This window comes from Drosophila serrata, unplaced genomic scaffold (assembly GCF_035046125.1).
Source record: "Drosophila serrata isolate PLE 108 unplaced genomic scaffold, ASM3504612v1 contig_272, whole genome shotgun sequence".
Lineage (NCBI taxonomy): Eukaryota > Metazoa > Arthropoda > Insecta > Diptera > Drosophilidae > Drosophila > Drosophila serrata.
Genome location: NW_028257170.1, coordinates 9,114,127 through 9,138,700, shown reverse-complemented (window position 1 = coordinate 9,138,700; position 24,574 = coordinate 9,114,127). Strand labels below are relative to the sequence as shown.

The 24,574-nt window shown below is 38.4% G+C and overlaps 2 protein-coding genes across 9 annotated transcripts in view; one reads left to right on the top strand and one right to left on the bottom strand.

Moving 5' to 3' along the window:
* The window catches only part of axo (axotactin), a 78,405-nt gene that overhangs the window by 36,798 nt on the left and 17,033 nt on the right, over positions 1 to 24,574 (top strand). For all 7 annotated transcript variants that reach the window (XM_020960773.2, XM_020960771.2, XM_020960774.2 and 4 more), the window contains exons 11-20: positions 1,445 to 1,659; positions 1,786 to 2,185; positions 12,018 to 12,265; positions 12,545 to 13,000; positions 17,516 to 17,716; positions 18,402 to 19,025; positions 21,053 to 21,234; positions 22,111 to 22,440; positions 22,680 to 22,989; positions 23,193 to 23,326. In XM_020960773.2, coding sequence (XP_020816432.2) covers positions 1,445 to 1,659; positions 1,786 to 2,185; positions 12,018 to 12,265; positions 12,545 to 13,000; positions 17,516 to 17,716; positions 18,402 to 19,025; positions 21,053 to 21,234; positions 22,111 to 22,440; positions 22,680 to 22,989; positions 23,193 to 23,326 — 3,100 coding nt within the window. The remainder of the gene's footprint in view (positions 1 to 1,444; positions 1,660 to 1,785; positions 2,186 to 12,017; positions 12,266 to 12,544; positions 13,001 to 17,515; positions 17,717 to 18,401; positions 19,026 to 21,052; positions 21,235 to 22,110; positions 22,441 to 22,679; positions 22,990 to 23,192; positions 23,327 to 24,574) is intronic.
* On the bottom strand, positions 13,280 to 15,231 carry TTLL1B (Tubulin tyrosine ligase-like 1B). 2 transcript variants are annotated; one of them, XM_086834329.1, is made up of 2 exons: positions 14,095 to 15,231; positions 13,885 to 14,032 (listed from the first exon to the last, which is right to left on the bottom strand). In XM_086834329.1, exons 1-2 carry the CDS (start codon positions 15,198 to 15,200, stop codon positions 14,020 to 14,022), a joined length of 1,119 nt encoding a protein of 372 aa, XP_086690455.1. In that variant the 5' UTR covers positions 15,201 to 15,231; the 3' UTR covers positions 13,885 to 14,019. The 2 variants fall into 2 exon arrangements, with proteins under 2 accessions (XP_020816434.2, XP_086690455.1); XM_020960775.2 differs by having other exon boundaries at positions 13,280 to 15,229.

Genomic DNA, 24,574 nt, shown 5'->3' with positions numbered 1-24,574 from the left:
TTTAGCTTTCATATGCTTGTTGTTTTCTTTATTTTTTTTTTGTTTTTAACAAGTTCGCCTTGGTAATTTTTCTTGCTATGGGCAGGCCTTTTTAAAATGAATGGCTTTGAGCACACAAATTTAGTCTTTACGCCTAATTTCTTTGAGGCCTGGGTCCTACGCGTAGGTTAACTCTCTCTCTCTCTCCATGAGGATGGCGAGGCAAGGATGTTTCGGCTTGGTTGCCTTGCCTGGAGAACCCTTTGACAATACATCATGCGCAGCAAAGTAGGCAACATCTGGCGGCGGCAATTTCCAGTCGCTTGTTGCTGGCACTCGTCCTTGTTTCTACTTTCTACTTCCTTTTACTCAATGTGTGTGTGCCTGCGTCACTAATTTCCGCTTTCAGTAAATCAATTCGAAAACCTTAACAGCCTGACTTTGGTTTCGCTTTCATTTTTTTGCCACTTGTTTGTTTGCCTCCATGAATGAATGGCGTTCTGGTTGGCTTCGGCCAACACGAAAAATGCACCCGGTCTGGGGTGCTTAGAAAAAAGCCCCGGCTAGCTCTCTGGGGCTCCCCCAAAACCATTTGGCCATCCATCATTGGCTCGTAGTTTGGTCCTTACTCATTCAAAATTTGACAGGCTCGTTTGTTTGTTTGTGTGTTTGTGCCACTGTAGTGCTGTGCCATTGCCACTCCAGCTCCTGCTGCTGCTGCTGCTGTGCTGTGGCTTGAATGCGGATCTTGCAACACGGAGGCGGATGCGGATGAGGAAACGGAAGCGGCACATGCAGGCCAAAACCGCAGCAAGCACAAACATGAGCCGGAAAAAGCCCATCAGGAATCGCATTTCGTTTAGTTGATACTCGTTAATAGAGATTTTTAAAGGAAAAGTTTTTAAATAGCAAAGGGTTTTCTTTTAAAATAATAAAAATAAAAACTGTCTTGTCATAGTCAAAATATTCTAAAGAATTTTTAGGCATTTAAAACCGAAGAACGTTAATTATTTATGTATTTTACATTAATATAAACGAAACTCTAAGAACATCCTGATCAATTTCACAAAATATAATATTTACCCAGTCAAGACTCCAGGACTTTCTCTTTCTCTCTCGAATAATTGAACTTTATTGTCCCTTAATTGCCCTGTCACTGATATATCCTCGATTGGCCTGATACCCAACGAATATTTCTGCATAAATGGCGCAGCGAAAAGCCAAAAAACCAAAAAAAAAAAAAAAAAAGGAAAGGAATGGAAAGAAAGGGGGCAGGATGTGGCTCAGTCGGTCACTCAACGGACTCGTCAAACTGCCGGCGGCTCTCCGGCTTAAATGGATGCAAATGTATGCAGACTTTTTCTAATACCTTTCACCTTTTTTGTGACCCACCCAAACCACGCCACGGCACCATACAACCTCAACCCGGAACTCCGTAATCCGAATCCGTAACCCTGCCACACAGAGGCGCCTGCCCGTGCTCCGTTAACAAGACGTGCGTGGACCCGAATCAATCATGCAACTGCGACGTGAAGGAGAACAAATGGAATTCGGATGAGGGCTACTACCAGGATCCGCATAGTTTGGGCATCACCAACATGTACTTCCTGCAGCAGAAGGATCTGGACGATGAGGCCCAGGGCCGCATCACTCTAGGGCCACTGGAATGTGTTGAAACAAGTGAGTTTTAAAGTTTTCATTTAAAAATAACCAAATAAATAAACCAAATAAAATAGCGTCATGTATCCCAAGATAGTAATCCTGTGTATGGTATCCCTTATTAATATCCTTAACCTGCCCCTGCAGATACGCAAAAGTACGTGGTCACCTTCACCACGTCGCAGTCGTATATCGAGGTGCCTGGATGGCGTAAAGGCGACATCGCCTTCTCGTTTCGCACCACCGGCGAGAAGGCCATCCTGCTGTTCCAGCCACCTATCCGTGCCCACTATCCATCGTTTATGGTGGCCCTGACCGGCGACGACCAGCTCACGTTCACCTTCACCCTCAGCACGGGCACCACCCGCGAGCTGGTCATTAACTCGCACCGCCGGCTCAATGGCGGCGAGTGGCATAAAATATGGATAGACTACAACCAGTATCATGTGCGCTTCATGATAAACACCGATTACCAGATGCTCGATTTGCTGCCCGAGGAGGAGTTCGGACCTTTCGAGGGCAGCATGTATATCGGTGGTGCCACATTGTGAGTATTTTTTTAAAGTTACGGGGTTCTTTATCCATTAGCTCTGGGGTGGGAATGGGAAGCAAAAGGTTTAATATTTTAAAGCTATATTCTTATATACATTTTTATATATTTTATTCTTTATTCTACATAAATCATTAAGCAAAATAGGTATCATTTTTCTTAAATTTATTAATGTAATTTGAAGAGACTAAACTACATGGTACATTCGGCTTGAAGGTTCAAAGTTAAAAGGAATTCAATATATTTACACTGGTCAAGTTTCTCCAAGAAACTAAGTTTATTTTCCAAGTTCTTAGTTCTTAAACGACAAATAATATAAATTAAATATTGAAGTTTAAGTCAAGCTGATTAACTTCAAAGTATTTCAAAGAATCTTGCATTTCCTACTGTTTGTTAGTGTAATCAGACATACCTTTTAATGGCTGCCTGCATCGGTGGCAGCTGTAATGGCAATCGACGGGCATAAGCTCTATTCCCGCCACTTGTCCTGATGCAGGTCCTGCTTCTCCTACTGCTCCTGCTCCTCCTCCAAACGATACTGCTCCTCCTCAGAGCGATTTTGCTCCTAGTGGGGTGTCCACTGGCAGTTGCGGGTTGTGCAATTTATTGCGGCAATTACGTTTTAATTATAAACGCGCGACTAACTGCCAAGCAGCTGGACTAACAATGACAGTGGTAGCCTCCATCCGCCCAAAGGAATCCCTCCAATGGCATCGATTCCTGCCCTGCGGGGAGCACATGCCACGGCCCGTTGACCGCCACAGTTCGATTGATAATTGGGACGCCTCACTTATGAGTTAATTACGGATTGATGCCAGTAATTTGCAACGCTCAATGGAATGTCTGTCAATAACTTGGGGCGGGTATACATTTTAATGAGCGCCGCTCTTCTTTCACTATAAACTAATATATTTCAATCGCTTTCTGATTAGTATACTATTTATTAATTATTAAAGGCGTAATATGAACAGAGGCTTAAACCGCTTTCGCACATATTCACTTTCAACATTCACTTCCTGGAAAAACCAATTCCTCTGGGTATATAAAAAGAATTGCTGTAATTAAATTAACTTTTCGCTGGAAAATTCATTTCAAAGTCATTATCAATAACCAAGCTGCCACAAAGAAGGGAGTGTAACCGTAACCTGATGCTGGCTTTTTCCTGAATTTTTAGCCCGTAACCATTTCAGTTCATCCCCTTCGGAAGTTAGCGCACTTAAAACGCGCTTATTCTTGATTGGCATAATTTATAAAGTTTTTTTTACCCCCTCCTCGTTGCCATGGAGCTGGAAGCGGTTGCTCATGAGATAGATGGAGCGTTGGGAAAAAGCATTCGAGGGTTTTTCAAGCACTCACATGTGCGGAAAATGCCACTTGTCTTATTTTATTCCTCTTTTTTTTAATTATTGAAAATGTATAAAAATCAAATTGAAATATTTATATATACATATACCCACACACACACAGGTGTACTTGTGTGTGTGAGTGAGTGGCAAGGAGACGTGTGCACACATTGGCACTTAACCCCGAAAAAGTTCCGCCTGCCACTCATAAAATTTCGATGAGCGGTAAACACGCCGAGTAATTAACGATAAAGTGCAGCGCTCTATAAAGGCCAATCCCCAGTCCCAATAAAAACCGACCCAACCCCACCGCCCCGTCCCCCCTTTAGAATCGATTCGATTCGATCCGATCCGCTTTCACTGAGCCAATTTATTCAATTTATTTATCGGCGTAAAAGAAAGCTCTGTAAAACATACAAGTAATATGGAAAATGCAATATTGATGCAGGCATCGAAGGGAGAGGAGAGGAGAGGAGCTGTGGCAAAGTGGCATATAAGGTTGCACGTAAGCCAATAAGCGGAATCAGCGGATGCGGCTCATAAATAAAAGAGTTAATCAACATATTGATAGAGACACGGCGAGACCTTAACGAGACGTTCCAAGGGACTTGGCCCGGCAGCCAAGTGTTAACCCATTAAGAACTTGCGGTGCGCTTAAAATTCATTCCACATCACTGCTCGCATTCTGTGTGCCAGAGGAGCTCTTCAATTGGGTTAACAATAATATAAAAAAAATAAATAAACAAACACAAAGTTAAGCTTTTGCAAATGCAATTACTCTTTACGCACCGAAAGGGGTGAGTCTTAAATAGGGATATAAATATATTCATGTGTGTTGTTTAAATTGGGAAAAAGCCAGAGGTTAATTACTTAGGAATTAAAATGACTTAATTAGATGCATCAAATGTAATTACAAATTGGGGTTGCCTTAGGGTAAGCTTAAAATAACGAAATAAAAATACTATATTGAGATTACAAAGGACCATATATAAATCGATATATTAAAGTTCCAATAACTTAAGATTCTGCTAAATAAATCGAAACAATATAAATTGATAAAATGATACTTAAATTAAATAACATTTTCTTATAGAAATTTATAGGATTGATAATGGAAAGCTAAATACTATATTTTTCCAATATATATAACATCAATGTTTATTTGATGGTATTATATGATTTTCCGTCAAATATATTTGAATTAATGTCATCGAAAAAACAAAGAAAGGAAATAAAATAACATATTCGTTTAATTACCGTTAAAATAGATATTTTAACAATAACTACAATATTTTTTTATATTTAAATATCAATACTTACTTTGTTTTTGAATTTATAATAAGCGCGATAACTTTATAAGTACATCACATCTAACTTTTCTTGTGGATATATTTATATTTCTGCATTTCCTGGTTATTTTAAAAAGAAAAGTGTAAGCAAAGGCTATTATGTTGTACTTTAAGTTACTTTTTTCATAATTGAAAACTTGTGACTTGATATTTTACCATTTTCGAAACAGACATATTTAAACAAGTATTATTTTAGAGGCAGATATAAGCTTAGTGATTATATTACCCAAAAGAAAAGTGCTTAACTAACCACTTTCTTCCTCTATCAGCCATAAGCAACTTTAAAATGTTGTCCCTTTTTTTAGAAAAAAAAGCTAACTTACTCAAATCAATAGAAAACTTTTCGAAATATGCTGCGAATACTTTGAAACTTCAACGCTATTCAGTTAATGGGTTAAGCTGTGCTTTTCACACAGCTTAAACGGCGTCAAGGATGCATGGAAATTTATGCAAAAGTCGGGGCAAAAATTACAATGGCCGATGCTGCTAATGATTGTTGTAATCGGTTTTTGCATGTGGTGCAACCGCATTTCCCCAAACCCCCCTCAACATTCGATGTCGTGTTGTTTAGGAAGCGACAGCAGCTGGCGGTCCTGCCAATGCCAATGGTGCTGGCATCCTTTTTAGGGGGCCCGGGACCCATCCGCGGATGTCCTGCTCATCATTTGCATGGCCATCGATTACCACAGCGCACAGGACACAGGACACAGCACACGGGGCACCGCATGCCGATGGGGAAAAACACAGGCAACTGGCGTGCCAAATATGCGAATTATTTGCCGCGCTGCAGGGAACAGGATGACGTCGATGTTCGGCGGATCCATCCTGGGGTAATTCCCCCGCGGCCAGATAGCGGCTACAGTGGGCACTGTGCGGGTACAGTGGACACTTGAGGCCGGATAGTAAAATGCACGGCTGTCGGCAGTCACCAGTCGCCAGTTGCAACGGCCATGAATGAATGAAAAGTGCTTAATTGCTTGTGACGGCGTTAAATAAATTCTTAATTGCTTCGCACTTTGCGCGTTTGCAACGTTAATAGGATTTCCGTCGCCTGCATGTCGCCAGGATATGCACATCGTCGGCACCGGCTCCAGCGGCGGCTCCTCCTTTACCCCAAAAAAACTTCTTTCCTTTGCGTTTTATTGCCGTTAATTTCCGAGGAATTTTCGTCATTTTTTTATGCATTTCTTTTTTTGGAGCGCGGCCAGCCGCCGTACAAATCCTTTTAGCCAAGTGTCAGCCAGGCCAGAACTGCCAGCCAGCCAGCCAGCCAAACAGCCAACCAGCCTGCCGGCGGCACATCATTTGCAAGGCAAAGCGCTAAATTTCATTTTGCATACGCGTGTGTCACGCGTGTCCTCCCACGCGTCCTCGTTACAACGTCCTGTATATACACTTTAGGGAAATATTTTGATCAATATTTCAAGTATAAATAAGTAATTATTAATATAAGTTTAAAATTAATAGGATTTTCTTAATCTTAATTTCTATATGAAGTAAATTAGAAGGATTATCGGTATTTTAAGGCGAGGGATTTACTTAATATTCTCTAGGCTTTATAAAATAAATTAATTTAGAAGAATTTAATCAGTATCTTAAGAAACTTATTCTTACTTGATTAATGGATACAAAAATTGTAGGAATTGTTCAATAATTTTAGTTTTAATTAATATTTTAAATGGGTTTATTAAGCAAAGATTTGTAAAATTTTTATAAAATGATATGGGTTTTATATAGAAGATTAATTAGAAGGATCTTATCAAATTTTTAAAAAGTTAATTTTAGGTGAACATTTAATAAGAACTTATTTACATTTCAAGGGGTAAAAATATGTAAAACTTTAACAATATTTTAAGGTTTTTTAAAGGGATAAATCAGTATTTAAATATAGAATACGGTTTCGAAAGTATTTAACCATTACTTATTTAATTAAAATCAAAATAAAGGCTGCTATGAAATGAATAGACTGCTATTTCTGATTTTAAAAGCATTATCCATTATTCTCCTTACCGAAAACACATTCTTCTTATGAAAATATAAATAATATGAAACATAATCATTATCCTTTCAACTTTTACAAATATCCAAGAGATTACTCGGTAAAGATACACCTCCTTTAACTCTCCCTTTTCTCCCAGTTTACTTTTCTATATATACTCTTGGCCCCGTGTCTGTTGACGTATAAAGAAAAAAATTAAAAATGCATTTGTGACATGCTAGCAAAAAGAAATGCAGCACACGTTGCAAAAACTAATGACTTAATAGCTCGCTGGCTGCCAGCAAGGACACGCGTGTGTAAGGACTCCCTCCGCGGCCGAAAGTGGGGCTAAATTTGGGTGAAGAGTGCACTTGGTAAATGCAAATGATGAAATTAAAATGCTCGCTGGCCAATTCGCATGATTACGGCCCGTCGATAAGTTTGGCGCTTAAATAACGATTACGCAACGCTTGGCAAACAATTACAACCGAAAAGCGAAAAGAAATTGTAATAAATTCAGAGAACGAAGGGACACGGGAAACCCCACAAGCAAGTTGAAAGACTTTTCCCACTTTTTTCTTTCTTATTTAAAAAAAAACAAGAATTTTAATTTCACTCGAAGCTCTCGCTCAGACAACACTCGAAGGAGGACTTGGGATCCCGGGGATCCTTGTGGGTGGAATGTCTCGTAATGAAATTTACATAATTTAGAAAGACATTTGAGCAACTTTCTTTTGCCGCTGTACGCGTATAAACAAGACATTTCCGCCACTTTAATTTTCAAAAGCTTACACTTGAGATTTTATTGGCCAATTCATTGTTGGTCGTGGCAAAGGGGGAAGAGGGGAGAGTGAAAAGTGAAAGAAAACGCAAGCCAAAAGTGCACAAGGAAAACTTGCAAAATGCTTAAAAGAAAAAGGGAATCGCTTGAAAAATAGGGGAAAAAAGGTTAGAATGAGCTGCTGAGACTTTTCCGATGCTCTTAAGTAATTTTGATTACTTTTTAACATTTTTTTTAGCATATATATAAAAACATAAAAATGCTCTTAGTGTTCTAAATTATTTTGTAAAAATTTTATAATATTTTGTTATACCCTTGCAGGGTATTATAATATTAGTCAGAAGTTTGCAACGCAGTGAAGGAGGCACCTCCGACTATATAAAGTATATATATTCTTGATCAGGATCAACAGCCGAGTCGATCTAGCCATGTCCGTCTGTCCTTCTGTCCTTCTGTCCGTCTGTCCGTCTGTCCGTCTGTCCGTCTGTCCGTTTCTACGCAAACTAGTCTCTCAGTTTTGAAGCTATCTGAATGAAACTTTGTAGTTAGCTTTCTATATACTCTCACTCGTATATATATCGGAACGGGCCGGATCGGACGACTATATCATATAGCTGCCATAGGAATGATCGGAAAATTTTTAGAAAAAATTTTTTAACTTTTTCAGTTTTCAATAGAATTGGATCAAATTTGAGATATAGCCATTTTACTATACTCTACAATTTTGCATAAAATTTTATGAAAATCGGACTACTATATCATATAGCTCCCATAGGAACGATCGAGAAATTAATACAATTAAATTTATAACCTTTTCAGTTTTCAACAGATTTTCATCAAATTTTAGGTATAGGCATTTTATATTAAATTTTGTGTCAAATTTCATGAAAATCGGACTATTATATCATATAGGTGCCATGCAAACGATCGTTTGATGTAGAGGAAAAATGCAAATCTTTGAATGTAAAACTGCAAATATAATATGTATAGGTGAATACAATGAAAGCAGGTATTACTTCATTGTTTTTTAACACAAATATATATCATTTATATTGTATGGCTTTTATTCATAGAAGTTCTATCTGCAAGGGTATATAAACTTTGGCGTGCCGAAGTTAGCTTCCTTTCTTGTATATTATTCTACAATTTTGTGCAAAATTTTATCAAAATCGGACTAATATATCATATAGCTCCCATAGGAACGAACGAGAAATTTGAGAGGACTAAGAATGGCGGTAGCTGTTGTTGTTGGAAGACTGACAATCGCCGTGGCGATAACATTTTCAGTTTTCAACAGAATTTAATCAAATTTGAGATAAAGATATTTTATATTATTCTACAATTTTGTGGAAAATTTCATCAAAATCGGATTAATATATCATATAGCTTCCATAGGAACGAACGAAAAATTTGAGAGCACTGAGAATGGCGGTAGCTGTTGTCGGACTGACAATCGCCGTGGCGATAACATTTTCAGTTTTCAACAGAATTTAATGACTGACAATCGCCGTGGCGATAACATTTTCAAATGAATTTACTGACTGACAATCGCCGTGGCGATAACATTTTAAACTGAATTTAAGGACTGACAATCGCCGTGGCGATAACATTTTCAGTTTTCAACAGAATTTAATCACTGACAATCGCCGTGGCGATAACATTTTTAACTGAATTTAAGGACTGACAATCGCCGTGGCGATAACATTTTCAACTGAATTTACTGACTGACAATCGCCGTGGCGATAACATTTTCAGTTTTCAACAGAATTTAATGAAATTTGAGATATAGATATTTTATATTATTCTACAATTTTGTGCAAAATTGTATTAAAATCGGATTAATATATCATATAGCTCCCATAGGAACTATCGAGAAATTTGAGAGGACTGAGAATGGCGGTAGCTGTTGTCGGAAGACTGACAATCGCCGTAGCGATAACATTTTCAGTTTTCAACAGAATTTAATGAAATTTGAGATATAGATATTTTATATTGTTCTACAATTTTGTGCAAAATTGTATCAAAATCGGATTAATATATCATATAGCTCCCATAGGAACTATCGAGAAATTTGAGAGGACTGAGAATGGCGGTAGCTGTTGTCGGAAGACTGACAATCGCCGTAGCGATAACATTTTCAGTTTTCAACAGAATTTAATGAAATTTGAGATATAGATATTTTATATTATTCTACAATTTTGTGCAAAATTTTATCAAAATCGGATTAATATATCATATAGCTACCATAGGAACGAACGAGAAATTTGAGAGGACTGAGAATGGCGGTAGCTGTTGTCGGAAGACTGACAATCGCCGTGGCGATAACATTTTCAGTTTTCAACAGAATTTAATGAAATTTGAGATATAGATATTTTATATTGTTCTACAATTTTGTGCAAAATTGTATCAAAATCGGATTAATATATCATATAGCTCCCATAGGAACTATCGAGAAATTTGAGAGGACTGAGAATGGCGGTAGCTGTTGTCGGAAGACTGACAATCGCCGTAGCGATAACATTTTCAGTTTTCAACAGAATTTAATGAAATTTGAGATATAGATATTTTATATTATTCTACAATTTTGTGCAAAATTTTATCAAAATCGGATTAATATATCATATAGCTACCATAGGAACGAACGAGAAATTTGAGAGGACTGAGAATGGCGGTAGCTGTTGTCGGAAGACTGACAATCGCCGTGGCGATAACATTTTCAGTTTTCAACAGAATTTAATGAAATTTGAGATATAGATATTTTATATTATTCTACAATTTTGTGCAAAATTGTATCAAAATCGGATTAATATATCATATAGCTCCTATAGGAACGAACGAGAAATTTGAGAGCACTGAGAATGGCGGTAGCTGTTGTCGGACTGACAATCGCCGTGGCGATAACATTTTTAACTGAATTTAAGGACTGACAATCGCCGTGGCGATAACATTTTTAACTGAATTTAAGGACTGACAATCGCCGTGGCGATAACATTTTTAACTGAATTTAATCACTGACAATCGCCGTGGCGATAACATTTTTAACTGAATTTAAGGACTGACAATCGCCGTGGCGATAACATTTTTAACTGAATTTAAGGACTGACAATCGCCGTGGCGATAACATTTTTAACTGAATTTAGTCACTGACAATCGCCGTGGCGATAACATTTTCAGTTTTCAACAGAATTTAATGAAATTTGAGATATAGATATTTTATATTATTATTTTGTGCAAAATTGTATTAAAATCGGATTAATATATCATATAGCTCCCATAGGAACGATCGAGAAATTTGAGAGGACTGAGAATGGCGGTAGCTGTTGTCGGAAGACTGACAATCGCTGTGGCGATAACATTTTCAGTTTTTAACAAAATTTAATGAAATTTGAGATATGGCCATTTTATATTATTCTACAATTTTGTGCAAAATTTTATGAAAATCGGACGACTAGATCATATGGGTGCCATACAAACGATCGTTAGATGCGGAGAAAAAATGCAAATCTGTGAATGTAAAACTGCAAATATAATATGTATAGGTGAATGAAATGAAAGCAGGTATTACTTCATTGTTTTTTAACATAAATATATATCATTTATATTGTATGGATTCCTAGTCATCGAAGTTCTATCTGCAAGGGTATATAAACTTCGGCCTCCCGAAGTTAGCTTCCTTTCTTGTTTTTGATTATATTTTTGAATAAGGTTTGTAAACTCATATGCCCGAAAAAATCAGAGCATCGTAAATTAAAAGTGTTGCAGCGAAAAACTTAAGAAACTGCAGTGAAAACTCCGTTGGGTAATTTAAGAATATGCTCAAGAAATTCGTTTTAACAGTTCCTCTAAAGTTATTTGAATAGTTATTTGAATATGTAATTAAATTTTATATTTAAAACATAAAATGTAATATAATTATTAAATTAGTTTTCAATATAGAGATTAGAAGGTCCTTTTTATCTTTATCAATGATTAACTTCGGTTCATATACTCTATTCAGTCAGGAAAAAACTTGGCAACAAAAACTTTACAAACTGTCCTTTAGGAAAATCAGTCCGCATTTTCCACCTACCTATCAAGGGGTGTCGCTTCGATTTTCAGCTTGGCAAGTTTTGAAATTCAAACGCGTCGCATTCGATTGAGCAGGTCACAATTTATTTGCATACCCCGTGACAGAATGGGTAAATATGCGGGAATCCAGGATCTAGAATCGGAGGAAACCACCACGTGGTAATGCCTCATGTTTGTCCAAGAGCGGGGGAAATCGATGATGCAGCTGGTGCAGCTGAAGCCAAAGTGGCCAAGTTATTGAATAGTTATGACAAGTCATAATATAAAATAATCCCCAACTGACTTTCTCCCACTTTTTCTTTCTCTTCAGCGACCTGCTGAAGAAGCTGTCAGTGAAGGCCGGGCTCATTGGCTGCTTCCGGGGCCTGGTGGTCAACGGGGAGATTCTCGACATTTACAGCTACATGTCGGTGCATCTGTCGGAGATTATCAAGGACTGCAAGCCCTCCTGTGTCCCATCGCCATGTCGCAATGGAGCCCAGTGCAAGGAGCTCTGGAGCAGCTTCAAGTGCGTCTGCAACAATCCCTGGGCTCACATTGGAGAGTTCTGCGAGACAAGTGAGTGCACAAGGAGAAATTTCCCTTAAAAGAGTTATTAAAAATGTAATTTAGATATTGACTAATTTTTAGCTAAAGAAGGAAATCCTTCTGAAACTTAATAACCTTATAAACTAAAGCTAAATTTCGCAATCTAGGAACTAACATGAGTCAGAACTATATCCAACTTACACAATATATACAATATTTATCATTTTCTCTAATATATTTTCCCATAGTGTAACTTCCTTTCAATTAACCCCTTTTCGATTAATTTAAATTCCTTAAAATCCCTCTCAGATATAAACGAAAAGGCTCTGACCTTTATTAACCGCGAGTCCTTCCTGATGCGAAACTATCTGAGCGTGACTGCCACTCCTGCCATCTTAATGCATGGCATCGAGGCCGAACGGGATGTCCTGAAGGGCATCCTTCATCAGGATCTACTGATTAATCTTCGAACCTACGATACGAATGCATTGGTCCTGTATGCCAATGATCATTACAACAACTTTGTGCACTTGTACATTAGCCTTAACCGGGAGATAGTATTCCTGTACAATTATGGTGATGAAATTGTGAATCTTACTTTGCTGGACGATACCCTGGTGGCCTCTTTAAAGAGCATCCAGGTGGCCATAGTTCGTGGGGAACAGGAAACTAGGATGCATGTGAATCAGAGGAGTGTGAGCATCGATAGAGGAACACTGCTTCTAGATGAATATGCCAATAAACCGTGGAGTAATCCCGAAAAGGGTGAGTTTATAAAGTATTTAATTTAAAAGATAAATGAGTAGATGTAAATTATAAATGTAAATTTAAACTATAAAGATCAAAATAGGTTCTAAAGGTTCGTTTTAAGTGTATTTTGTAGATATTTTCCCTTTAAAAATGCCAAGAAAATGCACTAACCACAAGTACTCTTAAAATCCATCAACTAAAACCACTTTAATAAAACAAAAGATGTACATATGTTTATGACAGCCTTTCACACAACTCAAACTTCATAACCATTTTTCATTAACAATAGTGAAATAATAGCTAGGCACAATTTTAAATTCTTTAATCATATTGTGACGATTTGTTTTACATTGCTATTTTCGGATTTGGATTAATGTCGAGTCCCAAGTATTCCCATTCCCCGTAACTATTTTCGTCACTTCCAGCGGCTGCCCATCTTTGAGGTCTTGCTGTGGGCATTATTGCTGCTATTCTGATGCTGTTCATCCTGGGCGGCCAGTTCCTCGTCGATGAGTAATTCAAAATTACCCAAGGCATCGGCACTGGGTACCTTATTCCAACGGACATCCGGCACTCCATCCGGAGGCAAAACAACCGATAAGATATTATCAATAAGCTTATACTTCAGTATGCGATCGTTGACAGTAGTTGAAGTTAGCGAAGGCGAGGCATTGACTTCTACCAACCAGGGTTTCAGGGCATTATCTATAATGATATCATAGCCATAGCATTCGAAGCAATGCCTATCACTGGCCATCACAGGAGCCACTGCTCTCAGGGAATGGACTATAAGCCAGGATATAGCACCAAAGAGGCGATCTGTGACCTCCTTTCCCCGGGTTCCCTCCAGATAAAGAGCCAAATTCTGGACAGACCATTTTCCACCATGCAGGGTATTATATTCGCCGCCATGTTTCTGCACACTCACATTGGTCAGATGAACGTACATATTATCCAGTTCCGTGACACTTGTATCATATTTCACCGTACAAAATCGACAGAATCCTTGCTTGAAGAGATATGCCTTCAAGGGCCTAAAGGATGCCACTAAGACGTACAGACGTAGATCAAACTTTTTGCCACCAATTAGCAGGGGATTATCGATATACCTGGATATTACATACGATTCCTTGGCGATTTGTGGATGGAATGGACCCTTGGCCTCCCTAGACCACTTCTTGAGCTTAGAGAGTTTGTTAATAAGGAATATACCAGCTCCCTGGGACTTTCCACAGGGTTTCATAATCCATGTACTTAGCGGAAACTTCCTGTACTCCTCGACAAACATATTATAATCAGCTGGCAGGACAAATGTGGTGGGCACAAAATCCAAATAGAGATATCTAGTGCCACTCGAGTTGTTTGATTCGGTTTTCTCAGCCAAGGGATTGCCATCCCTTTCGAGGTCCTTGCGATACCGCTTGATATTCTTCACCAGCAGGTCCTTACGCGACAATTCATAGTGATTGGGAAAGTGATTGATCATCTGATTGTCATGCATCCGATAGCCACTGTCCACGCTGAAGATATTCCTGCAAGTCTGGACTCCTGCCCAGTAAAAGTGCCAGTCGTCGTCGCCATTCACCTGATGCCATCCCCGCTTCTCGAAATTATTGACCAACACGGACTTATCCAGATCCGTGCAGAAGCCAATTTTCATCTTGTCATGTCCTTGGCCACCTCCGGTACCGCTATTTCCTCCACTGTTAGTGGTGCTGTTGGATGCACCCGCTTGATTGGAACCGCCCGCCTGGCGACCGTACATTGTGGGCGCTGTACCGCTCGAGCGCCGCGTCGGTTGAAGACTGTCTAACCGCCACGCCGGCGTCCAGTTGGCCAGGTCCCAAACAACGCTCATGTTGCCAGGAGTTATTGAACCAACAATGCCGAAATATATATATAAATATATATATATTTTCACAACCCTTTTTGTGTTGCCAGGCTGCGCGGCTTCCTTTTTTTTCGGGGAGGTTATTCCCCTTCCCTTGTTTTTCGCTCCGAAAATTTGCAAATAGTTTAGCAAGTTAAGCTGCAAAAATGCCAAAAATTTCGCCAAAAACAAAATCTCTGCACTGCGTGTGTGTGTGATGGCAAAATTATGTGCACTTGAATTTTTTCCCTTGCTGTTACCATACACGTGAGTGTATGTGTGAGTGGTAGAAAACTGTTGAAAAATAAACGCCAAGCGAATGGATAAAGTTTTTCTCTGTGGCATAAAAACAACGAGTTGCTTTGTAGTTTGTAGATATTTGAAAAGCTCTTCTTTTTTTATATCTTGCTTTGTTCACTCAATATGTAAATTAAACGTTATTCGAATGGCAGATAGAATGCGGAAATTGTTGTTAAATGGGAAAATACATGCATATCGAGTTGATTATGATCTGAACGGATTTCTGCTTTTTTAAGTTCGAGGAATTTGCAGAGCAAATTTTAGGCAAATAGTTTAGTAGTTTGTATTCAAATAAAACCAATTGTAAAGGATATTTTTTAAATGGCTGTGTTTTTTGTTTTTAGTTACTTATTTTTCTTAAATTTGCAACATATTTTGAGTCTCATTTTAAGTACTTTTGGGTTGTCTTTAAGAAACTTGCTAAACCTATTTTGTGGACATTTTACGTTCGATTATTAATAAACTTCTGTAAAGCATTTTATGTAATTTGTAGGAATTTTTTAAGGCTGCTTTTCGAATGGTATTTTAGATCTTTGGAGTGGTATTTCATTTGGTTTTTGATGAAGGTTGTGAGAAGGTTTTTGAAGAGTGTTTTCAGGAGCTTTTCAGAGAAATTTAGGACTAGTTTAAACGAATGTTTTCGATAAAGATTTGTAGAAGGAATTAAAAAGGTTTTGAGAAGGGGTTTCTTTTCGTTTCTTTTAAGAAAGTTAATAGAAAGATGTTTGAATAGTTTCTGGTTGAATATTAGTCTTCTCTTAATTGATTTTGTAAATATGCTCTTTGGTTTTCTTTAGTTTTATAAACGTTTATTATTTAATTTACTGTCAATATATTTTATATATTAAATAATTTTGATATAAATGCAAAAACCAGAGGATCACTTAACCCATCATCAGCATTTATATACTATTTTCAAAAGCCTATCAATCGCTCATCAATTAAACCTGAATCACATGCTTTTGGGCAATAATATTTCGAAATGATTGCACCTCAAAACGTCTCTCATTGCTCGTAACTTACCTTGCAATTGAATTTAATGGAAAGGTTTCAAACCAAAAAGCTATAGAGCTTTTGGCAATTGGCAAAAGAGAGGTAAGAGAAGAGCAGAATCAATCAAATTGCCCGTAACTCAATGCGAAAGCGATTTGCCATCAAAATCAATCATAATTACTCCACGTTTGCTGGGCACTGCGTTTCGATTCGATTTGAATTCGAATTCGAATTTGGTCAATACTTTGCACAGAATAACACATAAGCACTTTTGTAATTAAATGCGTTAACCAGAGATGGACTCTGAATCCTGCCACTGCGATTCAGTTTAGATTGCCGCGCTTTGTCGGCTGGCAAACATTTCAATTAGACAAACTTAAACTCGAAATTGATGGGCCTAAACCTCAAAGGGCCGGCCTGGGCCGGGGTCTGACCGGAGCAGCCCAGAGTCCTGGAAAGGGTGTGGATAAGGGTATGTGTCCGGGTCGCCGGCAGCCTGGCTAAAACCCAAAATGCCACGGCAATGAAGGCTCATTTCCGCAGACGCACACATAGAAACGCGAGCTTACATAAAGCAACCGGAGCCAAAATTGTGCACTGCAAAAAATTCGTGCTCTTCGCATTTGTTTGTAATAAATAATTGTATATAAAAACTAAAATATATAAACGAATATATGAATAGCAATGTAATAATAAATATCCTCTTTTTTAGGTTTTAAAGGTAGCATTGTTTTTTTACATTATGAATGTTCTTAATAATCTTTTATTCACAAGTCTTATATATTTATTTATATAACTCGTAAATTCTAGTACTTTACCAAATCTTTATATAATATTTATTTAATAACTAATACATAACTCTCAACAATTTTAAAATGTTCAAAATAAAACTTACAAAAAAGGGACTAACTGTGGAAGCCAACTTCGTAAAGCCGAAATTTGTTTACTAAATTGAATATACATATATTCCTTGTTGCTTTACATAGATTCTTATAAAAATTCACTTATTGCCATAATGAAAGCTATATATTTAATTTTATTTAATATAAGTAACATTATTTATAAGTTTAAATAATATTCTACTCATGATCCTAAGTTATTTAAAACAACAGAATTAAAACGGAATTTCAGAAATGCCAATTTCTCAAATTAGAATATTTTTGAGGGAGTTTATAAATATGTTTATAATAATATGCCCATTTCTGGGTATTCTGCTTATAATTTGAATCATATTTTTAATCATTTTTATTTATATATATATATTATTTAGGTATATATATTTTTTTCAGTACCATTATAGAGACCCAAAACCCATACACTCACTTTGCACACCCGACCGTTTCTCATTTGATTTTGTTTATTTGCAGAGGTTCTGTCGCCGCACCGTCCGCCCGCACCGCCCACCGAGTACTTCCAGCTCCACGTGGGCGGCTATGATCCGGCGAATTTGCTGCGACCAAATGTGGATGCACCCGCTCTCGATGGCTACATCGGATGTGTGCGGGGCCTGAAAATCGGAGCGCAGTTGATCGACTTGGCGGAAATCAATGAAAGGAATATAGCGCCCAGTAAGTAGGCAGTATAAATCAATTTTCACTGAGTGCAGTTTCGGGTCGCTTCTAATGCCATTTGGTATTTTGGCGGGCGGATGGAAGACTCCTCCTCCTCCTTCGACTCTGATTCATAGGCCCCGCCCGCTGCCACTCCACTCCACTCCGCTCCACTCCAGCGTCTGCGGTTGCAACTGCGGCTGGTTATGTGGTTGCATCTGTGGTTGTGTTTGCAACAGAGCCTCGTCTAACTTAATATGCATGCAATTTCCGTTAAGTGCTGGCGACTCCTGCGAAAGTGGCGATAGTACACGAGCTGGAGCAGGACGAGAACGATGAGCCACTCCTGGCCACTTTGGGGCCGTGCCAAGATTAATGCCAATGCGATAAGCAGCGGGCCCACATGGCGTATGATTTATGCGGCCACGCATCGCGGAAATTGCAACCTGACTTTGATGCGATTAAAACCAAACCCTCAGTCAAAGTAAATACTTTGACTGGAAATTGAGGAGTTTGGAGGAGCATACTCCATGAAATAGGGTCTTAGTTTAATAGAAGCCTGACTGATTGATATAATGAGAGTTGTAGAGAGTTCTTTATAAAGATTAACTACGTGACTTTATAGTAGTTGATTTAATGACTTTATTATACATTTTTATGTATATGTTCTTGATTATTTTCCTCTACCTCCTTTAAATTCCAGTCCAGGATGGCGTTCTGCCCAACTGCCAGATTAAATGCGATGCCGAGCCCTGCAAGAATGGCGGCACCTGCCAGGAGCATTTCGCCGAGCAGGTCTCGACCTGCGATTGTGAGCACACCAGCTTCCTGGGCGAGTTCTGTTCGGAGGAGAAGGGAGCCGACTTCAGTGGCGAATCCACATTGCAACGCAAATTCGAACTGCTGCCGGGAATGGGTCGCGTTGACTATGTCCGCCTGCAGCTGGCCTTCTCGTCCTTCGACCTGCGACGCGCCAACCGCATTATGCTCCTGATGCAGACGGCGGCCGAGCGCAGCTATTACCTTCTGCTGGCCATCACCTCCGATGGCTACCTGCAGCTGGAGGAGGACCGCGATAATGGCCGAACTGTGGGCGCAAGGATCGATAGGAATTTCCTGAACAGCGCCAGGCACTCGATCTATTATGTGAGGAATGGCACCCAGGCACAGCTCTACATAGATCGCGAGCAGGTGCCGCTGACGGAGTTCGCCGCCCGGGTCCTGACCACCGGCGGTGAGGCGGGCTCGAATCGTGTCCAGATCGGTGGCATTAACAGCACAGACTCGCGGTTTGCCGTCTTCAAGAGCTACAGCGGCTGCCTGTCGAGTGAGTGTCGTAAATTTAAACCCCATCCGCCATTAATATCTTCTCGGTCTCATCAAGTGACATCTCCCTGCATTCCATTCACTGAGATAAAATAATCAAGGGGAAATAGTAAATAATAATATAAATAGTAAAAGAAAATATAGAGAAATTATAGAGGAGCTGTCATTAAAGCATATCCTATAGAATCTTCAGGAAAGGTTTTCAGGAAAATCTAAATGGGAGTTCTTAAAGTTAAAGTAAGAATATAAACTTGTCCCTTCTTTGGTACCTATATATTTCCTTTTAGAAAGTAAATTTAATATTTTAATTATTTCTCTTATCTCCGAAATAGTTTCCTTCCAAAAAATACATATTTTCTTTAAGTGTCCCCTACTCTTTACTCCAGCAATTTTATGAACTGAACTCAGCTGAGCTCTGAGCTCTCAAAATGTTTCGTCTAGGCGGGAGGGAGGGGATGATAGTGCTTGCTGCTTTCACATTGTTGACCAAAAAATTAAATTTATTCGCTGCCATAAAAAGTCATTTCCGTGGATGTTGGCGTCGCTTGCCATAAATTCTGTCAGTTTTTTCTCTCAAGATTTACAGTGGCTCATATTTAAATTGCTGCTTTGCTGCCACTCCAAAACCGCAGCACAGTGGCCAACACTTTGATTAAAAATTCACCCATGTTCCCCCCGCACATTTACCCCTCTGGTCACCAGTTGATATAACATCTGTTTATAGTGCCACGCCCACTCACACACACACACACACCACATGTGGGGGGCGAGCCGTAAACCGTTGTCGTACTCGATCATCATTCCATTAAAGAGCCATTGGGAAAAGGCGATAGTTGTGGGTCATAATATAAGGCGTATTTAGCAAGTTGACACAGTGGGAAATATTTTAAATAAATCGAGGATGATTAAAATATCTATTATATTTATTTAGACATTATGGGAAATATTTTAAATATTTATAATTGCTTAAAAGGGAGAGAAATTGCTTTGTTATCGCCCTAAATAATTTAAATTAGAATGATATTATATTTCTTTGAGAGTGCTTTGCCATCTTTGGATCAAATTTCTTTTTAATCATAATTTTAAAAAAATTTTTCGATCATCATTCCATTAAAGAGCCATTGGGAAAAGGCGATAGTTGTGGGTCATAAAATAAGGCGTATTTAGCAAGTTGGCACAGTGGAAAATATTTTAAATAAATCGGGGATGATCAAAATATATATTATATTTATTTAAAAATTTAGGGAAATATTTCAAATATTTAGAATTGCTTAAAAGGGAGAGAAATTGCTATGTTATCGCCCTAAATAATTTAAATTAGATTGATATTATATTTTCTTTGAGAGTGCTTTGTCATTTTTGGATAAAATTTTTTTTTTTTTTTAATATTTGAGTTGAATTCAAATACTAAAATTAGAAGTAAAATAATTTAACAATAGTTTGAAGACATAAAAATTGCTCTTGGAATTTATTTAGCTTTAATGTGCGCAAATTTCCTTTCCTGCTATAGGTATATTCAGCATCTAAAAATTAGTTTGAATATTTATCGCCCAACATTTAAAGCCCAATGTGATCGAAAAATAATTAAAAGCCCGCTTTGACCTTAATTATAACCTTGCACATACTTGGAACATTCCATTAATTTGCCAAATTAGAATTTCGTTGGCAACACACCCCTCAAAAAAATACAAAATCAAAGAGAGGTCCTCGTGGGAGTTTACCGATAGGCATTAAAATTTTTATTGCTAATTTCGGGACGCGCATAAAACACGCACGAACGACTTGCCACGGGTGCCACGGGGTCCTTGTAGCTGGGGGTCCGGGAAACTCGGAAGCTCGGGAAACCGAGCCGAAATTTCAGCCAAGTCAAGCCAAAGCAATTCCAATTTCCACTCGCCCGTCGTCCACACACATTTGCATTTCAATTTGAATTAATGACCAATACTAATGAAAATTTCACTCTCTCCCAAACCCCCCAAACCGCAAATTGGGTAAACCAACTGGACATTCCTCCCTCCTCCTTGGCAGACATCTATATACAGGTGAATGGGCAGGTTATGAAGCCACTCGAGGAGTACATGCTGTTCACAAAGTCCGGCGCCGACAACATAACGGTCATCAATCCGCAGGGCGTGAGGAGCGCCCAGTGCAACGCCAAATTCGATGTGAGCGAGCAGCCCACACAGGAGCCCATGGTCAACGTCAGTATGGTGAGTTTAGGGGTACACTGAGAGAAATTTGAATAAAATTGAAAAAAATCAGTAACTTATAAGGGGGTTTCATATAAAAATTAGGGCCTTGAAGTACTTATTAACCATTGTCTGGTGTAAACAAACTTACTTCTCATCTAAAACGATTTAAAAATAGATTCAAAACTTAAAAAAAAAAGATTACAAACAGTACATTGACTTATTAAAGTTAAATTTATTTAAAGTAAGAAATAATGGAAAGATACTATATATTTATGAGATAAAACCATCTAAAATGTTGTGTAAAATTGTTAAAAAAAAAACTCCTAGAACTCAACTTTATCCATATAACTCTAAACAATTCTAAATTCAGCCACAACGAATTTAATTTAAAACAGTACCATGACATATTTTCAAAGAAAGAAATAGAAGAATGTATTAAATATGAGATAAAACTATCTATAAATCTTTGTAATATGGTTTAAAACAAATTCTGGGATCTACCTTTACCCATATAACTGTAAACAATGCTAAATTCACGCACAACAAATATAAATTAAAATCATATTTGCTTGAAATTCGGTGCATACTTTACGGGTGACGGTAGAGGCAGGCAGAGAAATTTCCTGACTCAGGAAGTCAATGCTATTTTAAAGTTAACAGAAATTTAACTTTTGCTAAAAACCCTTTATATTCATTTTCAAAATTTTACTATATCAAGTATCATAAATACATAAATCCCAATTATTTTCCAAGTGCATTGCAAGCTCTGCCCATTGGGTGTAAGATAATCGGATTATTCGAAGCAACCAGGCGACAAATTGTGCTAATGAATGCCCAATCCCAATTCCAATGCTCACCTCTCTCTCTCTCTCCCCCCGTTTACCTGCCTTCCAGATCCCGGAGCCTTGGGTGGAGGAGCCGCCTGCCCGTGTCCCTTACATTCCCAGATTCGTGTACGATGAGAACAAGCAGGAGGACTCCACGCAGGTCGTCTTCCTTACGCTGACCAGCGTCTTTGTCATCATTGTGATTTGCTGCCTGCTGGAGGTGTATCGCAGTCACTTGGCCTACAAGAAGCGCATTGAGCGCGAGACAGACGAGGACATCATTTGGTCCAAGGAGCAGGCAACCAAGATGCACGAGTCGCCAGGTGTTAAGGCGGGCCTGTTGGGCGGTGTGACGGCAGGATCGGGTAACGGCCTGCCGCCATATACCTATAAGGCGGTAAGTAAAGGACTCAACATGCATTAACTTTGACTTACCTTCACTCTGGTGCACTAGGACATTGAGAGAAATTTTAGAATATTTTAAATATGATTTATTTCTATGTTTATTAACACTTTTTGAAGATTTTGTGAACCTTGTTTTGATACCATGTTGAAGAAAAATATTTTATAATACATTTTTAAACTAAAACTTCACATTTATTGTATTTGTTCTTTATTTTCCCATGTGCCTCTCAGCTGCCGCAAGAGGATAAAAAGCCTGGCAATGGCGCCCCCTTGGTGGGCATCTTAAAGAACGGCACTGCCACGCCCTCGCAGCCTGGCACGCCCACTGCCCTGTCCAAAAACGGAGACATTGCCTCTCGCATCGAGGAGGAGGAAGAGGAGGAGGAGCATATAGCCACTGTGGAGACAGCAGTGGATAAGGAAAGCGACAAGAAGGAGCCACAAAAGGATATCCCGGCGAGTGAAGTGAAAGATGCACAGTCTCAGTCACCTGAACAGGTGCCAAAGGACACCAAGGATGGCTCCACAGCCTCAGCAAATGGTACGTCCACACATAAATCAGTGAAAATCCATTAAAATATGACCTGGCCAATCACACTGAAAAAAACGTAGAGAAAATTATGGCTTCATCATTTAATTATAATTATAAAGTGGTTAATCCCTTTTTAAGTTTTGTTCTGTAAAAAGCTAATGAAGCTTTTAATTCATTAATATTAAATATAGTACTTGTTTCCCTCTTTTCAGCTTCAAAGGACCCAGATCCTGCGGCAGAGCCCCCTACACCGCTGTCCTCTGCACAAAATGGAGCATTCTCCTCACCCAACGATGGACTGGGTCAGGGAGGAGGTGATGTGCTAGTGGAGGTGCCCAGTCTACCGGTAAGCAGAGGACCCACTGTACCCAATATTTCTACCGAAAACCTTATCCGATTGGCGCCGCTCGTCACAATCAGCGAGACCAATTTGCATGAGTTGGGCTGAGGGACACGCGGCCTTGGCATTGGCATGTAAATAACACCTCAACCTCACACAACACCCACCTGAACACCCACACACACTCGACTAGCCCCAAAATAAAGCCAAGTCAAGTGGAAGAGCATGTCATTACATAATGTAAGCGAGTAAATGGCCTGCAAATACATAGACGCACACAGCTCAGAGGCATGAAAATGCATCATTTGTAATTGCAATCACAAGGACATCCCCGAAGACAAACACACACACACTAGCACATATAAACACACTCTGGGGCACCAATATTTGGACAGTCCACGGGGGACATTAGTAGTCAGGACATTGGATAAACAAAACGTTATAATGTCAAGTGCAATCAGGGTTACACACGACAACGACAACGAGGAAGGCCGGGAAGCAACTGTAATTACTACTCCCGGGGATTAGTTGAAAATTGAGTATTAATATTCAACATATTCTAAATCAAATTACTTAATTAGAAATTGGACAACTTTTATAACTTATTACTTATTAACCTAAAGAAATCAAGACAATTCAATAATCCTTCCTTAAAGAATTTAGATAAAAAACTTACAATCAATGGTTACTTATAAATTTGCTTAATAAGAAACAAATAAAGTAGGTAATTATTTATATTTATCTGAATTTTGTTGTATTGTATTGACTTTATTTAGTTAAAAATTGAAAAATTGAATTAAGAGTTTTATTTAAAATGTAATGTTATTATATTGAAAATTTAAAGGTTTAGTTCAAAGATTTATTCGTTTAAAATGGTTTAAAATGCAATATAGGAGTATAATCCTTGGTTCTAATGCTTCTCAACTTCTAATTTTGCATTAAGAAGATTCAAATCAAATTAATAATTATTATAAAAATTCATTAACAATTCAACCCTTAAGCTCTTTATATAGAAAGATTTATTTATTTGTTACCAGATTACTTCATAATTTTATTATTAAATGATATCTTTATACCCTTTTCTATAGAAGTAATAAATATGCATATATCCAACACCTTCGACATTTTCACAAACATTAAACTATTTGCATGACCCTACTAACTATCATAAATATTACCTTAGTGAAGCGTTTTAACTTGTTTGCTTTGACTGGCTCGAATGTGTGTATCTGCCTGACGGCCATCATCCACTCC